Here is a 17,396-nt window from a genome sequence, read left to right as displayed (position 1 = left end):
AGACACCCTTAATGAATAGGTAACCCAAAGAATTGCAAGGCATTAGCCCCCCTCTACTAACCTGGCCTAGGTGCCCTTCAGATTTCTGGGGGGGGGGGGCTGATACCATGAAATGTATATAATAGACATTAATATATTTTGGATTTTTGGATTTAACACAGGTTAATAAATTGCGGTTTAACTTTTATTTGATAAGCGCTATATACAGTATTCGAATGGCTGGGTGGCCGCCCTCCGCCAACTGAGTCTACTTTGCTAACAGCCATATGTGACGTCATGTTCAAAATGACCATCACATCTCCCTGTTCAAGTGGACGCTCTAACTGAAAGCCGACAGGATGAAATATTTTACCTCCCTCCCTCCCTGCAGTTATGGTTGTAGGCGATCCTCACTTATTTATACTAATATTGTAGTTATCGGGACAAATTTTCCCCAAAACTTCTTATTCGAGGATTAGCCATAATTTCATGCCAAACTTATATCTAACGACTCACACTTACTTCTAAGCCGTCTGACTACTTGATTGGTTTCTACCCCTAATGTAGGTCATAGGCAAATGGAAAGTTAAACATATGTAATATATTGCATCTTCATATTACGGTAAAGAAATTTTGTTTTGTTCCTCGAATTAGTATATTTTTTTTGTTTTTAGCTGGGATCTGGGAGTCTGGGCTGAAGGTGGGAATTTTAGGATAAGGTGGGACCTGAATTTTCAGGTGGGACCTGGAACCCCCTTGCACACTATGGTTTCTTTTCTGTTTCAGGATCTTGGAGGGCAGTTATATGTTAGATTGAGAAAAGTTTTTTAATTGATTCGTTGAGAGATTCAGATGTGATACAGGACTAAAGATTGGGGAACTGGAGTTAACACTATCATTTATAGATTTTATTATTTTTCTTTAGGCTTTGAAGAAGAAGCTTGATGAAATCAAACCAGATTTACGTCAACTCAAGGCGAACCAAACAGAAGTTAAGGCTTATCATTCGGATGAAGTAGACAAGAAACCAGTTGAAGAGGAAGTTCCTGAGCTTGTTGAGAAACACAAAGACTTACAACAAGATTTGGCACGCTATCTAGATGATTTAGACCACATCGAACAGAAAGCAAAGAAATTCTTCAACGATATTGATGATATCAATGACTGGGCTCCTGGTGTCGAAGATCAGATCAAGAACTGTGAAACAGATTCCAAAGATCCTGAAGATCTCAAGAAAGAATTAGAAGAGCTTGACTCCATTGCTAAAGATATTGACAAGAAACAACCAACAGTATTCTGTATTGAAGAGAATGGTGATTGGCTTCAAAAGAACATGTTTGTACAAGCTGGACAGACTTGTCGACGACAATCGTTGGCCGGTGAAGTACCACAACGTTTAGCTGAAGTTAGCAACACCATGAGTAACCTGGAGGACGAGCTAAACAACCGACGTGCACGCATCAAGGCTCTTTTGACTGAAGCGCTCTCTTTCGAAGAAGCTTTACACGATTTCGACAAATGGTTGACAGCCACCGAGAAGAAATTAGATTCTGAAAAACCAATCTCAACAGATCTGGATACAGTTAAGGACCAAGTTCTTGAGCATAAACCACTCCACGATGATATTGAACAACACGAGCCTGTTTATAACTCATTGTTATTCACCGGGCAATCACTTCTTGGACGCGAGCCAGATGAAAACAAACACCTTCCAAAACAACTTCAGAACCTCACTGACCGTTACAACAAGGTTAATGATCGATCTAAGAAACGAGACGACGATTTGACCAAAATGTTACCTTTGTTGAGACAGTTTGTTGAGGATAACAAAACCTTGGATGAGCCTGTTGAAGAAGGAGATGAGACATTACAACAAGTTGAACCTGTAGCTTTTGATGCTGATGAAGGCAATGATTTGTTGAAGAAGATCAAGGTGAGCTTATATTTTGATTCATTCTAATTCCTCAAAAAGTTGTCGTCAATACGTTTTTGCCAGAAAATTTCGCATGGCCAACAAGTCCGACTAGTAATATGTGGTGCTAAAATTTGAAATAAGACCTCTTTTTAATCTCATTATCTCATTTTTCAGAACTCCATCGAAGATCTGGACAAACAAGACCCGACAGCTGATCGAATCAAACAGACCGTCCGAAGTATGGAACCAATTGCAAATCCAGAGGAAATGCAACCACTCTCTGAGACAACTGACAAAAAGCTCGAACACTTTGAAGACGTCAAAGAGAAATTGAAAGACCTTCAAAAACCAGTCACCAAAGAAGTCATTCGTGCTGATAACTTCAACAACCAACTGGTCGTTGTACAAGGAAAGAGTAAGAATTTAGACGATTTGGTGTCTGAGATTCGAGGTGTGAAGAAAGATCCAGCATCCATTACCAGATGTCTTGGTAAAGTATTGGAGGTTGTCGTTGTAATTGAAGAGATCACTGAGATTATCATCATCTTGGAGAAGGTTATCGAGGAAGTTCGTCCAAGTTGTCAATCACACCCTGAAAAGAACAAAAAGGTTGACGACAAGGAAAAGGAAGTTGAGAAATACAAGAAGCGGTTGACCATCATACTCAAATTGGTCAAAGATGAAGAAAAGAAAATGCTTGAACAGCAACGTGAGAACCAAGATCTCGAAAAACAAGTCAATGATCTACTAGCTTGGTTACCTACTCCCGAACGCGAGATGGTAAAGAGAACGCCTGTCTCCGCCAACTATGACATCATCAAGAAACAGCAAGATGAGATTCAGGTAATACTCTTCATATTTTTCGCACATCAGGCTTCCATTTCGTATTATGTAAATATCACCTAGCAACAATTCGATTCGTTATCTTTAATGATTTATCTTCCTTTATTTTTCATATTTATCAATATTCCTACAAAATCTTTTTCTCCCAGTCTATACTCTATGAAATGAATTTATTATGTGAGCTTGTATAGGAAATTTGAATGGAAAAAAAAACAGAACTTAATCAAAATGAAATTCATATTTCACGAGGTAGAATTTATAGGTAAAGCACTACAAAAAACATAATTCACATAAAATGGTTAGGTCAGACCAAGAATGGTTTACCATGTTTTCAAAGCATATCAAAATAAAAACTTAAAATGGTGCGTTGTTTACTTGTCTCGTGCAACCAAACTCATTGTCCAATCATACTTATTCTTACAGCCGGTCTATCAAGACGTCCTTCAACACAAACCGGCCGTCGAGTACGTGGTGCCAACAGCCCGTGATTTATTGAAGGATGAGGAACCAGAAGAAAAGGATGAAGCTTTCGAAAAATCCGTCGATGATCTTGAACGACGTTGGAATGACGTACACGATGTCGTCAACAAACGATATTCACAAATTCAACGTATTTTACCAAACGCTGCTGATTATGCTAAGGAGTTGAATGATGTTGCACCCTGGTTGAACGATGCTGAAAAGAAACTAGCATCTGTACCGACATTGAGTGCCAACCCTGAGCAATTGAACCAAAGAAAACGAGAACTCAAGGTAAAATAGAATTTCGATGCGATCTAAACGGGTACTTCTAATTCTTTTAAGTCCTTTAAATAAAAATTTTGGCGTGAGAGTCGATAAAATACTACCTTGTTTTTGGTCTGAACACCTAAAGTGAAAATTCTGGGCAGCAGTGCCATTTATACTAATTATCACTTATTTACTTTCAATTTCTTTTAGGACCTTGATCGTGACATCAAGAATCACCAACCGAACCATACTAACGTTAACGAATCTACTACAATTCATTTGGATGTCTGCTCTAAAGAGCCTGTGGACGAACCAATCAGTGAGCAGAAACAAGTAGCATCTGAGCTCGAGAATTTCAACACACGTTGGGAGAAACTGAAAACGAATGTCGACGATTCAACTAAACAGTTAGAAGCTGTCGAAGAGGAAGTTAAAAAGTTGAACGATGAGAAACGCACCTTGGACGATCTTTTCGATGAAATTGACAAAGAGTTGGACGAACAAAAACCAGTCAATGTCAACCCTAACAAATGCCAATCTAACTTGGATAAGATTAAGGTAAGAATTACATTCATTTCCAAGACTTGTTTGTTATAGCGGTTGTTGACAATAAAAACAGGCTCTGAATATTCAATTGCCTAAGAAGTTTGAAATTACATTTTAAAGCTATTTGCCTTTTGGCTAATTTTTTTTTCGTGAACGCTTCTTCAAACTTCCCACTTCTTTTCCCCATCCAGGAATTGGTTGATAAGATCGACGCTGCCGAAGAAGACCTCAAAGACTTCAATGATGCGGCCAACAAAACACGAGATCTGTTAGACCAAAATGAAGGTGAAAAAGATGACCTTGATACCACACAAGAGGACACCAACGAAAAATTCAAGAAGGCTAGAGAAGCGCTCGCTGACCGACAAGCCACTTTAGAGGATGTCGCTGATAAGGCAAAGAAATTGAACGATAGCTTGAATGATATTGGTAAAACAACAAATGACGTTGCTAAAGAGTTCGAACCCAAATTTGAGGAACCCATTCCCAAAGATGTTGCTCAGATCCAAAAAGCAATCGCTGAAGTTGATGAAGCACTTCAAAAACTCGCTGACCCAGTTGAAGAATTACAGAAAGACAAACAGTTGGGTGATTGGTTTATCGAGCAAAGTAAAGACGATCCTAATACAACACGTGATGTTGAATCACGCCTCGATACAACTCAAGAACCATTGGATGATACCATTGAAAAGTTAAACGACTACAAATCCAAATTGGTATCTGCACAACACGATCAACAAGCTCAAGATGAGAAAGTGGACAGTTTAGCTGATCATCTTGATAAATTGGAACCATTGGTGGCTGATTTGAAACCGGTATCAGCTTTGTTCAATGTTGGTCGAGTTCAACAAGAAGAACTAAAGGTAAGAATTTTTGGTTCCTTTTCTGTTATATATCACATTTGGATTGATAAATCTTGTTCCTCGTCTCCTAGGATTGATGGTTTTTCTGTAGTTTCTATTGTTTTTATTGGCGTGAAAAGCGTTTCCAATAACTATTGTCGTAATGTATTCTTGAAGGTAATAGCTTTTCTATAACGTTATTCTTTTTTCTCCTTCTAGCCTTTGATTCAAGAGATTGCCACAATGAAACCACTTCACGAGACGTTATCCGAGTCTGCACCAGAAGAACCCAAGGATGAGAACGAGAAGCGATTGGTGGATGTTTGCGAACGGTTTGCACACACTGAAGAAGCTGTTAATAAACAGAACGACCAATTGTCATCAGTCTTACCAGACGAAGAGAAATATTACTACACCAATCTCAAAGTATCACCTTGGTTGGCCGACGCTGAAAAAGAACTTGAAGATTTGAAATCCGAATCGAGAACACCACACCCGAGTGATAAACTTCAACCAAAGATTCGTGACTTTAAAAACAAAGTGGACAAGAACCAACCAGTACGAGACGAATTCAACAACAACGCTTCCGAATTGTTCGATAAGTGTAATGTTAAGAATGTGAAACGTGATGTTCCTTACGTTAAAGATGAAGTCGATCAAACCAATGAGAGATGGGATAAATTAGTAGCTGATCTCGACGAAGTTAAGGAAGATACTGACAAACTCAAAGATCTGATTGATGATTTGGAGAAAGCTAGAGAACCTGTTGAAGAATGTATTGAAGCTGTTGAACAAGTTCTTGAAGAAGAACCTCCAATGAATTTCGATGATATCGATGCTTTGAAGAGCTATAAAGACCAATTGGATGACAGCGCAAGTAAAATGCAAGAAGAACAACCACACTTGAAGAAAGCTGACAAGAAATGTGACGATGTTGTCGATTTCCTTGAAAAACGTGATGTTGACCCAACAGATCATAAAGACAAGGAATCAGACATTGATAAGAAGTGGGATGACACTGCTGATAAGTTGGACAAGAAGAGAGCTGATTTGGATGAGAATCTGAAACACCTTGATCAATTCAACAATGCAATCGATCATCTGGATAACTGGGTTAATTTGACCACAGCTACAGTCACTAACCTTGATAAACCAAGTGCAACCACGGACGGTATTCAAAAACAATTAGCTCAGATTGATGACATCCAAGATCAAATCACCAAACAGAAAGCGAATCTAAAGGATACGGAAGAAGTTGGAGATTGGTTGTGCGATGAGAATAAAGATCAGCCTCAATTCTGTGCGAACGTTAACAACAAGGTCGACAAGGTTGATCAACCACTTGAAGCTTTACGTAATTTACTTGCAGACAAGAAGAAACGACTCCACGATGCTTTGGCAGCTAATCAAGACTTCGATCAATCATTACAAGACTTCAAAGATGAGCTTGATAAACTGGATAACAAGAAAGCTAAGTTAACGCCATTAAGTGTTGATTGGCCAACTTTGAAATCAGTTGATGATGAGCAAAAGGTCTTTGAACAAGACTTGGAGGTGTTGAAACCATTATATGAGAAGGTTTTGGAAGCTGGAAAGAAAATCTTGGAAGAATCAGATCCTGAAGAGAAAGAAGACTTGGAGAAACAGTTGAAGGATGTGGAAGATCGATTCGAGGACGACAACAAAGTTGCCAAGGATCGTCGTGTGAAATTGGACAAGGTCATGCCCAAAGCTGAGAAATTCTACAATTTGGAAGATGACATGACTGATTGGTTAGATGACGAGGAAAAAGTATTGGATGATTTTGTTGTTGCCCCGGTAACGGTAGATGAAGTCAAGCAAGCCGAAAAGAAGATTGAACAACTTGATCAAGATATTGCCGAAAAGAAACCTGTGTATGAAGACACCATTGAAACATCTGATGATCTCCTTACCAACGCCTCACAAGATGATATCGTTGACAAAGTACCAGAAACTACAGCTAAATCCAAAGATGTCACCGATCGTTGGAACAAATTGAAGAAAAACTTGGACAAGAAGAAAGATACTTGTAAGAAACATGAAGATCTCATTAACAAGTATAATGAAGCTAAAGAACCATTGCAAAACGCTCTCAACCAGTTTGACGATGCAATTGAAAAGAAACCGGAATTCGGTGTCAATCCTGACAAAGCTGATGAGGAACTGGACCGTGTTAAAGGTCTCTTAAACAAACTTGAAGAATACGAGCCACAACTTGGTGATCTCAAGAAAGCTGACAACGAACTTGTTGCTCTTATCGATGACAATGAAGGAGATTCTTCACCTATTAAAGATCAAACTCAACGAACTAATGACAAAGCTGATAAAATCAAACAAAAGTTAGCTCAAAACAAAGACAATTTGGAAGATACATCTCGTGTTTTGAATCATTTTGTTGGCATTGGAGACGACGTTGAGAAATGGTGTGAAGATGCTAACAAGGAGTTGAAGGAGCTTGGACCAATCAAGAAAGAACCTGATGAGGCTAAGAAGCAAATCCAGAAAATCGAGGTATGTATAAAAAATACTAGTACTCCAGATATAGTTGATCATTGTCAAGCTATAGGTTGGATTCTTGCAATCATAATTTACCTTCTTTAACTAATTTAACTTTTGTTACTTTAATGATAATTAGATTTTTTTCTTTATCTCTTAGCGATTATTGGAGGGCTTGAAACGTCAACGTACATCAGTGTTGAGTGCTGAAGATGATGGTAAATGGTTGACAGATAACTGTCCGCAAGATAAAACAATGCGTCCTGGTGTCCGAGAAGAACTATCAAAGATGAACACCGAATTAGATATTCTTGAAGAGAAACTACAAGACCGTTTGAACAAACTCAACAAAGCAGTTATGCAAGGTCAAGAATTAGATGAATCGTTCAAAGATGTCAACGACAAATTGAGTTCTGTTGATTTCCAAGTCAAACGACAGAAACCTGTTTCACCCGTCTGGCCTGAGACTGTCAAACAACAACAGGAACAATTTGATGTTGCCAAAGATGTTGGACAGTTGAAACCATTGTATGATCGATTGGTGACAGCAGCTGATAAGGTGTTGGAGACTCTGGATGATGGTGAAGAGAAAGACCAGACCAAGACGAACGTTGATGACATCAAAACTCGATGGTCCGATCTTAATGACAGCGTTGATAAACGTACTGATTTGATTGATCAAGTCGAACCATTGGCTAAGGATCACCATGATAAGAAACAACCGTTTGAAGACTGGTTAACCGAGGCTGAAACCAACATGAAAGATCTTGAAGAAGTTCCAACGACTGTTGAAGATTTCAACAAACTCTGCAAAGGTGTCAAACATTTTGTGGTAGATGTTGAGGAACACATTCCGAATCATGATTCTTTGAACGACACATTCAAAACTTTGGATGAGAAGGTCAAAGAACGTCCTGATGAATGTGAAAAGACAACCAAATTGAACGAAGATCTCGAAAAACTCAACAAGAGATGGGATAAATTGAATGCAAATACAGACAAGTGTAAAGACAAGGTCGATAAGTTACGTGAACCAGTGAAGGAATTTTCTGACGATTACAACAAAGCATCCAAGGAGCTTGATGACATTGAACACGCCTTGGAATATAAACCTGCTTTTGGTATTGACGAAGAACAAGGAAAGGATGAATTGAAACGTTTGGAAGATTTGCTGTCAGCTCTGGAAGGTGTGAAAGAGGATGTCGAAAAAGCTGTCGAAGAGGGCAAGAATCTGGAGAAGATCATTGAGGATCTTGATGGTGACGCTGAAGACATCAAAGAGAAAGATACAGAACTTCCAAAACGTTTGGCTGATCTAGAAGAACAGTTGAAAAAACGAAAAGACGATGTTGAAAAGAAGAACAAGGTGGTTGATCAATTTAACAACAGATTCGATGATCTTGAAGCTGCTTATTTGAAAATGGCTAAAGATTTAGCTGATGTTGGACAAACTAAACAATCGCCAGAAGAAATCAAAGAACAACTTGATAAACTGAAGGATCTTGAAGATGAATTATCCCAAACTCGACCATCAGTTGCTGCCTTACAAGACGCTTCTGATTGGCTGGTTGATAATAATTCTGATGACAAGGTCACTGCTGGAAACATCAAAGGCCGTTACGGAAGCATTGCTACACCACTCAGTGAGTTAGCTGATAAGATCAACGAGAAACAGAATAAATTGCAACAAGCTTTAATGAAAACTCAAGCTTTCGAAGATATTTTCACCAACGCTGTTGACCAGTTAGAGGAATTGAACATGAAAATGGATCGATTTGAACCACTCTCGGTCAAACACAACAATCTTCGAAAACAAGATGACGAATTCAAAGCTTACGAAACAGATTTCAACCAATTGAAACCTATCTTTGAGGAAATGACCAAGTCAGTCAAAGATGCTCGAGATACTATGGAGGATCCAACCGAGAAAGAAAAACTGATGAAGAAAGTGAAAGACGTGATTGCCAAACGTGTTGATTTAGGTAAACGCGTCCAAGCTCGTCGTGAAGATATCGATCAACTTTCACCTCTCGCAGCTGACCAGGATAAGGCTGAAGATGTTTTGAAACCAGAATTAACGTCACTTGAAGAACAATGCGACAAGGTAAAAGATATTCCACAAACATTGCCAGAATGTGAAAAGCAGGCGAAGGAGGTTGAAAAAGTGTTGAAGAACATCGAGGAAGCATCACCAAAACATAAGGATCTCAATGAGACTTTTGCCAAGGAGATGGAGAAAGCCAAAGAGTTACCAAAAGTGTCAGACGAACCTATCCTGACTGCTGAAGTTGACCAATTGAATAAACGTTGGGACGATCTTGAAGCGAAAGCTAAGGACAAGGAAGATCAAGTCAAGCAGTTGAAAGATAAATTCCAGGACTTCGAAGATGCAAGAAAACCTGTCGATGAGGAGTTGAGTAAATTGGAGAATATCTTGGATCAACAACAACCTTTCAGATTGGATGAAGACCTTGGTAAGAAGAATTTGGAAGACATTGAAGCTTTGATAAAGGAGCTTGAAGATGCTGAAAAAGGCGTTGAGAATGTCAAAGACAAAGGGAAAGATCTGGAAGATACTCTTGATGGATTTGAAGCTGATTCTAAACCAATCGAGGAAGATGTCACAGATATCGATGATCGCTTGAAGAATCTCAAAGATAAGTTGAAAGATCGTAAGGATATCCTTGCCAAACAGTTGGACGACTTGGTCACTTTCAAGGATACAGAGAAAGAAACCGAAGCTTCTCTCAATGATTTGACTGACGAGCAAGAGAATTTAGAACCAATTTCTACAGAACCAGAGAAGATCAAGGAACAATTGGCGGAAGTGCAAAAGATGCTTGACGAAGTTGATGGTTGCAAACCAAAGGTGGTTAAACTCAAGGAAACTGCCGAAGATGTTTGTCAAAATAACCCTGGTGATTTCTCAGTTGCTTCTCAAACAGCTTTGGATGCAAAGAAGGTTGAAGAACCATTAGAGAGATTGGAATTCAAATTGAATGACCGTAAGAACAAACTTGAGAATCTCTTGGTTGGAACACAAGAATTACAAGATACAATCGACGACTTCAATGATAAGCTTTTGACAGCTGAGAAAGCTTTGGACAAGATGAAACCAATTTCAGCTCGATATCCAATTGCCAAGAAACAACAGGCTACAACTGATGCTTTAGTTAACCAAATCAACGAGTTAGAACCTAATCTGAAGACACTGGAGAATGCAGCTGATAAGGTCATCCGTGAGGCTGACCCCAAGGAAGCAGAACGCGTTCAAAAGAAGATTGATGATTTGAAAGATCGTTACCAGAAAGCTAAAGACATTGTCAAAGCTAAACAAGATGTTGTTGAAAAGGTTGTACCACTTGCCAAGAACTTTGAAGAGGTTGCAGAACCATTGCAAGAGTTTATCACCGAAGCTGAGAAAGAACTTGCACCTGTCACTGATGATTTACCAGCTGAAAAACCGTTGTTGAATAGCGAAATCGATAAACTGAAGGTAAGCTTCATGTCTTTTCTTTTCATAGAACTTTACTATCTCATTCATTGTTCACCTCTTATCTTTCGATATCGAATGTTTGTATTTTTTGTCTAAACTTATTCATTTTCACATAAAATGTTCATACTTTCAAGCTTTTCTTACTGAGATCATAGAAATAAATTTGAAAAAAAATCTTTCTAAATTTCAGAACTTGAAGAAATTGATCAACGATCAAGAACCAGTCTACGAATCATTCATCGCATCTGAAGAACCACTTGTCGAAGCTGCTGAATCTGACACCGAAAAAGTCAACAACGAAGTCGCAACAACAAAAGACCGTTGGGAGAAATTGAATGTCACATGGGACGAACGTCTCGATAACCTACAAGGTTTGAAAGACAAAGTCAACGAAATTGATGAGATAATCGAGCCTGTTGAAGAAGCTGTTGTCTGCTGTGAACAAGTTGTTGATAACTTGGCACCGATTGGTTTGGATAAAGACAAAGGACATGAGCAAATCGACGAGCTAGAGGTTTGTACATAAGTATATAAACATGGCCATTTATCAACCAACGAATCTAGTTTTTTCTTTGTTAGTATGCTTTTATCCAAAAGAATTTTTAGAATTTCAACTTTTCAATTCAACTTTTCGATGTAAGTTTTCAACTATTACTTGACACGAATATCTTGGTATCATACTTTTTCTCTTACTTTACAATATTTCAATTTCATCCAACACAGAAACTTCTCGACGATTTGGATAGCAAGGAAGACGATCTCAAGAAAGCTGAAGAGTTGACAGACAAGCTAGCTGAACAGCCAGGTGTCGATGTTCTACCTTTGAAGAAGAAAACTGCTGATGTCAAAGATAAACACGACAAGACCAAAGAAAAAGTCAAGGACAAGAAAGATAAACTCAATAAATACATCATTTATATTGAAGAATATTATGAGATTATTGAGGAAATCACTGAGTTTATTTATGTAACCAAGAGCAAGCCAGATTTGATCGATCCTATTGCAACAGATCCTAAACGCATCAAAGAACAGATCGCTGGAGTAGAGGTAAATATTAAAATCAATTCAACCCTTTCAGATCTTCAATAAGTTTTGACTGTCACCTAAGATAACTTCCCGATAGAATTTAGCTTTCGTTGTCATTAGCCAACGGTAGATTTTCATTCGCTATAATATTTTCCAATTTTACAGGCTATCCAAGACGAGGTTGTTGAAAAGAAACCAAAATTAGAACGTGTAACCGTCATCATTGAATACATCACCATCGAGTGTCCGGATGACGTCACAGTAGTGTCCGAAGTTCAAACCAAATACGATCAAGTCAAGAAACCATTTGACGAAACCGCATTCAAAGTTGACGTTCGCATGAAACGATTGAGAGACACTCTAGCGCAATCGCAGAAATTCCAAGAATCTTTTGATGACTTCTTGGATCGTTTATCGCACGCTGAGGAACGTTTGAGTCACGAAAAACCTGTTTCTGCTAAACTGGACACGGTTAAGGAACAGAAAGCTGAACACGATCAAGTCCATAATGATATTGTTCAATTAGAACCAACTTTCGCTCAAATCTGCACCAGCGCTGATGAGGTTCTGGAAGAAGCTGATCCTGGAGAGGAGAAAGATCAACTCAAAGCAAAGATTGATGAAGTTAAAGAACGCTATGAAAAGATGAAGGACGATTCTGAAAAACGGGATAAGGTGCTTGCCGATGAAGTTAAATTCACGCAAACGTTTGATGATCAACACAAGCCGTTTGCTGATTGGCTGGATGAGATTGAACCGAAACTGAAGAATCTGAAACCATTACCCTGTGAAGAGGATTCTATTCAACGACAAGTCAAAGAGGCTAAAGAAGCTAGTAAGGAGATTGAAGAACAAAAGCCGAAATTGGAGGATATGGAGAAGACAGCACAAGATGCTTTGGATATTGCTGACGTTGATAAAATCTTCATCGAGGAAGATGTCAAGGCTGACCGAACACGTTATGATGAATTGAAGGCTGATTGCGATGGTGTCGAAAAGAAATTGGATGAACTTTTGCCGTTGGCTAAGGATTACAAGAAAGAAATGAAACCGGTTGACGAGGTTTTGGACAAGGTTGAAAAAGTGGTCGGTGTTGCTCAATCACCGCTTGGTTTAGATGAAGATAAGATCAAAGAAGAGAAGGAAATGTTGGAGGACTTGGCTAAGGAGCTTGAAGAAACCAAACCCAAATTGGACAAATTCAATGAAACAGCTAAGGATCTTCAAGACAAGGCTGATCCAGAATCGACAGAATTACCAGCGTTGAAGAAGGATGTTGATGAAATCAACGATCGCTATGATAAACTCAAAGACCTGTTACAAGAAAGACGTGACAAGTTGGACGACTACGCTGACAAAGTTGACAAATTCAACAAATCAGATACTGATTTCAATAATTGGTTAAACGAGGCACAGAAAACACCTGGAGTTATCGAGCCTATTGGAACGGAACCTGAAGTGCTGAAGAGACAACTCAAAGAAGTCGAGGTATGCCTGTGTTTAGATCTTTTGCCTATAATAATTTTTCTTCTTTGTCTTGATTGGCATCGTTGATTGTTAGGGCTAGTTCATAACTTTTGTAAAACTTTTGAATTTGCGGAAAATTGGTCTCGATAGCAGTTTTGATTTTGGGAAAATCATCGTTTGTTGACAGGAATGGAGTGATTTACAGAGGAAAATTGCTGGGTTTGACTGACGTAGAAACTGGCGACGGATTTGTATTTGCAGAATAATTTCTTCCGTACCATTCATAGTTTGTCAATAATTTGGATCTCCGATTTTTTATTGATTCATTGAGTAGATTAGTTCCTGTTAACAAACCACATTATAAGTGTAATACATGATAAGTAATTGAAAGCCTTATTATATACAAAGTTCTTGTACTTATATTTCGACATATCATCTGTAAATGCATAATCAACTTTCTTCGATTTTCGTCAGAGATCGGGATTTTAGAGATCTATAGTTTATGTTTCAACGTTGTTTAAAGTTCAGATTTAAGTCATAAATCTCCTTTTCGAATTAAAGCTTTTGAGAGTAAGAAAAATTGAATTTCAAAAATAGTATTCACGCAAACCCAGCTTGTTTTATGGTTGTAAAAACTTGCTTTTTCCCGTGTCTCTTTGTCTTGTGTTATATTGATAGTATGAATTTTAGAGGTGGTAAAAGTTGCCTTATTGTATTTCATTTTGACGTGTGAGGCTCTGGCTTTTGATATTTAATCGCCGTTGAAAGCCCTATATCTGCTACTAGACATAGTCAGCCAAGAAAAAGAACATCATATGTTGATATAAAATGTCGTCAAGATAGAATTTTCACCGTTTTATAAATCAGTGATATGTTTTCGATTTAACAATGTCTACATTAGATATTTCAAATAATATTTGTATCTAGTCAAAATCAAATAGGGATAGATGGGGAGAGAAATGTTTTTCTTTTTAGTTCTTTTAAACAAAGTTTTTATAGACAGAGAAACTGATACATCACCTAGGCTACTTGACCAAAATTTCTGTTAAAGGGAGATTCAGGAGACTAATGTTTATGATATTCGAGATAGAGGCTTTTTCTATTCGACGTCTACAGTTCTAATATTATATCAGGGTTATGAATGTCGTCTACGATCTACACTGGCTATCTGTGGAAATTTATGATTAATATTTTCATGTTATTTACACGACCTTTGACCATGTTTTTAAACTATATTTTTTGTGGGTTTAAAATTAGATTATGGTTGAATAGGTTGATTAAGTCCTGATCAATTTTTCAAAAAATAGTTTTGTCTAATATAATAAAAAGATTACGGTATTTACACCATCTTAGCTTTATAGTCAATGATATATTTTGTTCTAAATTGCTTCAGACATATTTATCTTAGCTAAAAGTTTATATGCCTGACTCTCTTCAGCTCAGAGTCAGCTGTAATTGGTATGTTTTTATTAGTAGTTTGCTGTTATTGTCTGCATTCTTTAGACCAAAAATGTATAGATGGTATAAATCACAATGATAATATTTGATTGAAATCGATACCCAATAGATATCAATCTTAGGGTTTTTACCCAAATGGGGTCTGGGTTAAAGAAGTTGAAATGTGGAGGTTGTGCAAGCTGTCGTGGTAAAAAGAAGAAGGCTGAAGACGGAGACTCGCCTTATAATATTCGACGTTACTCGGCGCCTGTCTTTGAAACTGAGGTTGTGTTTTTGAGTTAGTAGAAACAGCTTATCACATTCTTCATGTATTTTTTTTTTCAAGAGAAATTTTTATACTCTTAACAAAATAAGAGTTTTGGAGACAGTACTTTTTTGTACAGATGATAGAATGATAGTGTTTTTTTTCAAGTACTGTTGTTCATCAATTTAATCTTCCTTATTTTTTTCGATTTATCAGGCTGTTCGTGAAGAGATTGTCCAAAAGAAACCATTACTAGAAGAACAAAAGGAGAACGGTGATTGGTTGGACGAGAACTCGCCCCAGGACTCAGCTCTCCATGACGACGTTGATGAAAAGGTGGAGAAAAATCAAGACCAGAATGATGGATTCGCGACCAAAGTGGATATTCGTTATCAACGCCTTCAACGGGCGTTGATGAAGAGCCAAGAATTTGAAAAGACTTTTGCTGACTTTGCAGAATCTTTGGATGATTTGGATCAACGTTTGGATAATCAAGAACCATTGACTTGTTCATACGAACCATTGAAAAAGATTAAGGAACAACACGAGGTATTTTATTCTTCTTCATTTTCATTTTCAGATTTTTTCTCGAAAATTCCTAACGACCTTTATTACCATAGAAACACAGTCCATTTAATTTTGCCATGTCAAAATTCGTTAATTTTTCCCTAGAAACAAATCCTATCAAAAGGGGTTCAGTCCCTATTTTAATTTCATTTAATCTTTCATTAAGTCCTTATCAACTATATCGATGTATTCTATCATTGGCTAGGTCCATTCTCCTTTCGGTCAGTCAGACATCTGCTTTAATCTCCTACCAACATCTTTCATTTCTTTAATTAATGACTTCTTAGCAATCGCTATTGGTTAATTAATGCTTAACGAGATCTTTACTGATGGTGATTACTTGATTTTGACCATGGTTCCTTTTCCTTGAGTTTCGTCGACTTGTTTTAATCAGCTATATGACTTAGGTCAATATTTGGCTTATTTAGTGATCAGTGACATGTTTTTGCTTGTTGACAAAGAACTTTGATTTTGAACAGTAGAGGATTGATGGCGGTGTGTGTAAAGTGAAGTGTTCTGTGCAGTCTTTTGTTTTTGGTTTGTTATTATTTGAAAGAGGTTACGTAATCGGAACGGCTGACAACAATTTATTTGTGTTGGTATATAATCATATCATCAAAAAAGGAGGAATCAACTTTTTGAGATAACGGAATAGAAAAAGGTTGGTTGGCAGTATCGTTGTTGAAAAAAAAAGAAAAAACGTCACTCAACGCGAAAAAAAAGATAAAAAGACGATATTTTAACGCATTTCACGAACATAACCTCAATCATGCGCTACTGTGGTTTCGAGCTATAGCCCTTTTCTTTTTATATTTTTTGTCACTATAAATCTTTTTTTCTCGCTACTATGTAACTATAAATTGTGAAAAAGAACTGGTTTATAATTTTCACATTATACTAGTAACAATGTGATAAAAAGAATCGAGTTATTGTTTTAATGAAATTGGTGATTAATTGATTGAATGGTCTTCGCTAATTGATTTGACGTTGCTTTCTGTAGAAAAATATAAATATAGTTTCGATGGTTTGCTCAAAAATGTAGTTCGATTTCAAAGAGGAAGCAACAAAGCTACATCACTAAAAACAGAATTTTTTTTTTTCAAGGCTGCGCTTTTTCCGTAACCGGATCAAAGAAGGGCAATTATTTTTCCATCTTGTATTTTTTCACGTTTAATGTGGTAAGATGATGGTATACATTATTGATGTAGAAAGGGACTATTGCTATTTTTACATTACTTCTGTTTTTATTCTCGAGTTGAAGAAAGAGACAAAAGAGTAATATAACAGGCTAGATATGGAAAAAGGAGACGTTTTGGTTTTGATTATTTTGTGAAATAATATTCTCTACACACAAAAAAACGGGGTATGTTTGAATTGAAGTAAAATGAAACCATTGCACTGGATTTATAATATGAAAATTATATATGAGATTTGTGTTTGCATTATATTTTTGTGTTCTATTTGGGGTTTGATAAGTTTGAATGTTGTATTGGGTTTGATTCATGTCTGATATTCTTTGAACTTGCGATTTTAAATAATTTGTATGGTGTATGTATAATGAAATTTCATTTGACCTCCTCATCTATAGAACTAACTTTGTCAGTCAGAATAAAATAATACTAATATAAAAATTGTCCTGTTAGAAGTTGCATGGGATATATACATCGGTTATCATCAATCTCATTAATCTTCAATAAAAATCATGTTATCTCATTAACAAGAGTTGCAACTGCTGTGCTGTTATATCATAAATGTCATTTAACTGGA

At 37.2% G+C, this 17,396-nt stretch overlaps 1 protein-coding gene across 1 annotated transcript in view; it reads left to right on the top strand.

Annotated features, from left to right (window-relative positions):
• Window positions 1–17,396, top strand: part of LOC136803962 (muscle-specific protein 300 kDa-like) — a 42,791-nt gene that overhangs the window by 6,130 nt on the left and 19,265 nt on the right. The window contains 11 exon segments of the mRNA XM_067060692.1: window positions 905–1,912; window positions 2,069–2,737; window positions 3,161–3,490; window positions 3,677–4,024; window positions 4,204–4,875; window positions 5,074–7,386; window positions 7,532–10,867; window positions 11,058–11,381; window positions 11,591–11,914; window positions 12,059–13,381; window positions 15,279–15,611. Coding sequence (XP_066916793.1) covers window positions 905–1,912; window positions 2,069–2,737; window positions 3,161–3,490; window positions 3,677–4,024; window positions 4,204–4,875; window positions 5,074–7,386; window positions 7,532–10,867; window positions 11,058–11,381; window positions 11,591–11,914; window positions 12,059–13,381; window positions 15,279–15,611 — 10,980 coding nt within the window.

Source organism: Clytia hemisphaerica, unplaced genomic scaffold (assembly GCF_902728285.1).
Source record: "Clytia hemisphaerica strain Z4C2 unplaced genomic scaffold, Clytia hemisphaerica genome assembly, whole genome shotgun sequence".
NCBI classification, from domain to species: domain Eukaryota; kingdom Metazoa; phylum Cnidaria; class Hydrozoa; order Leptothecata; family Clytiidae; genus Clytia; species Clytia hemisphaerica.
The sequence above is the reverse complement of the archived record's forward strand: the minus strand, read 5'-3'. Positions and strand labels throughout refer to the sequence as shown.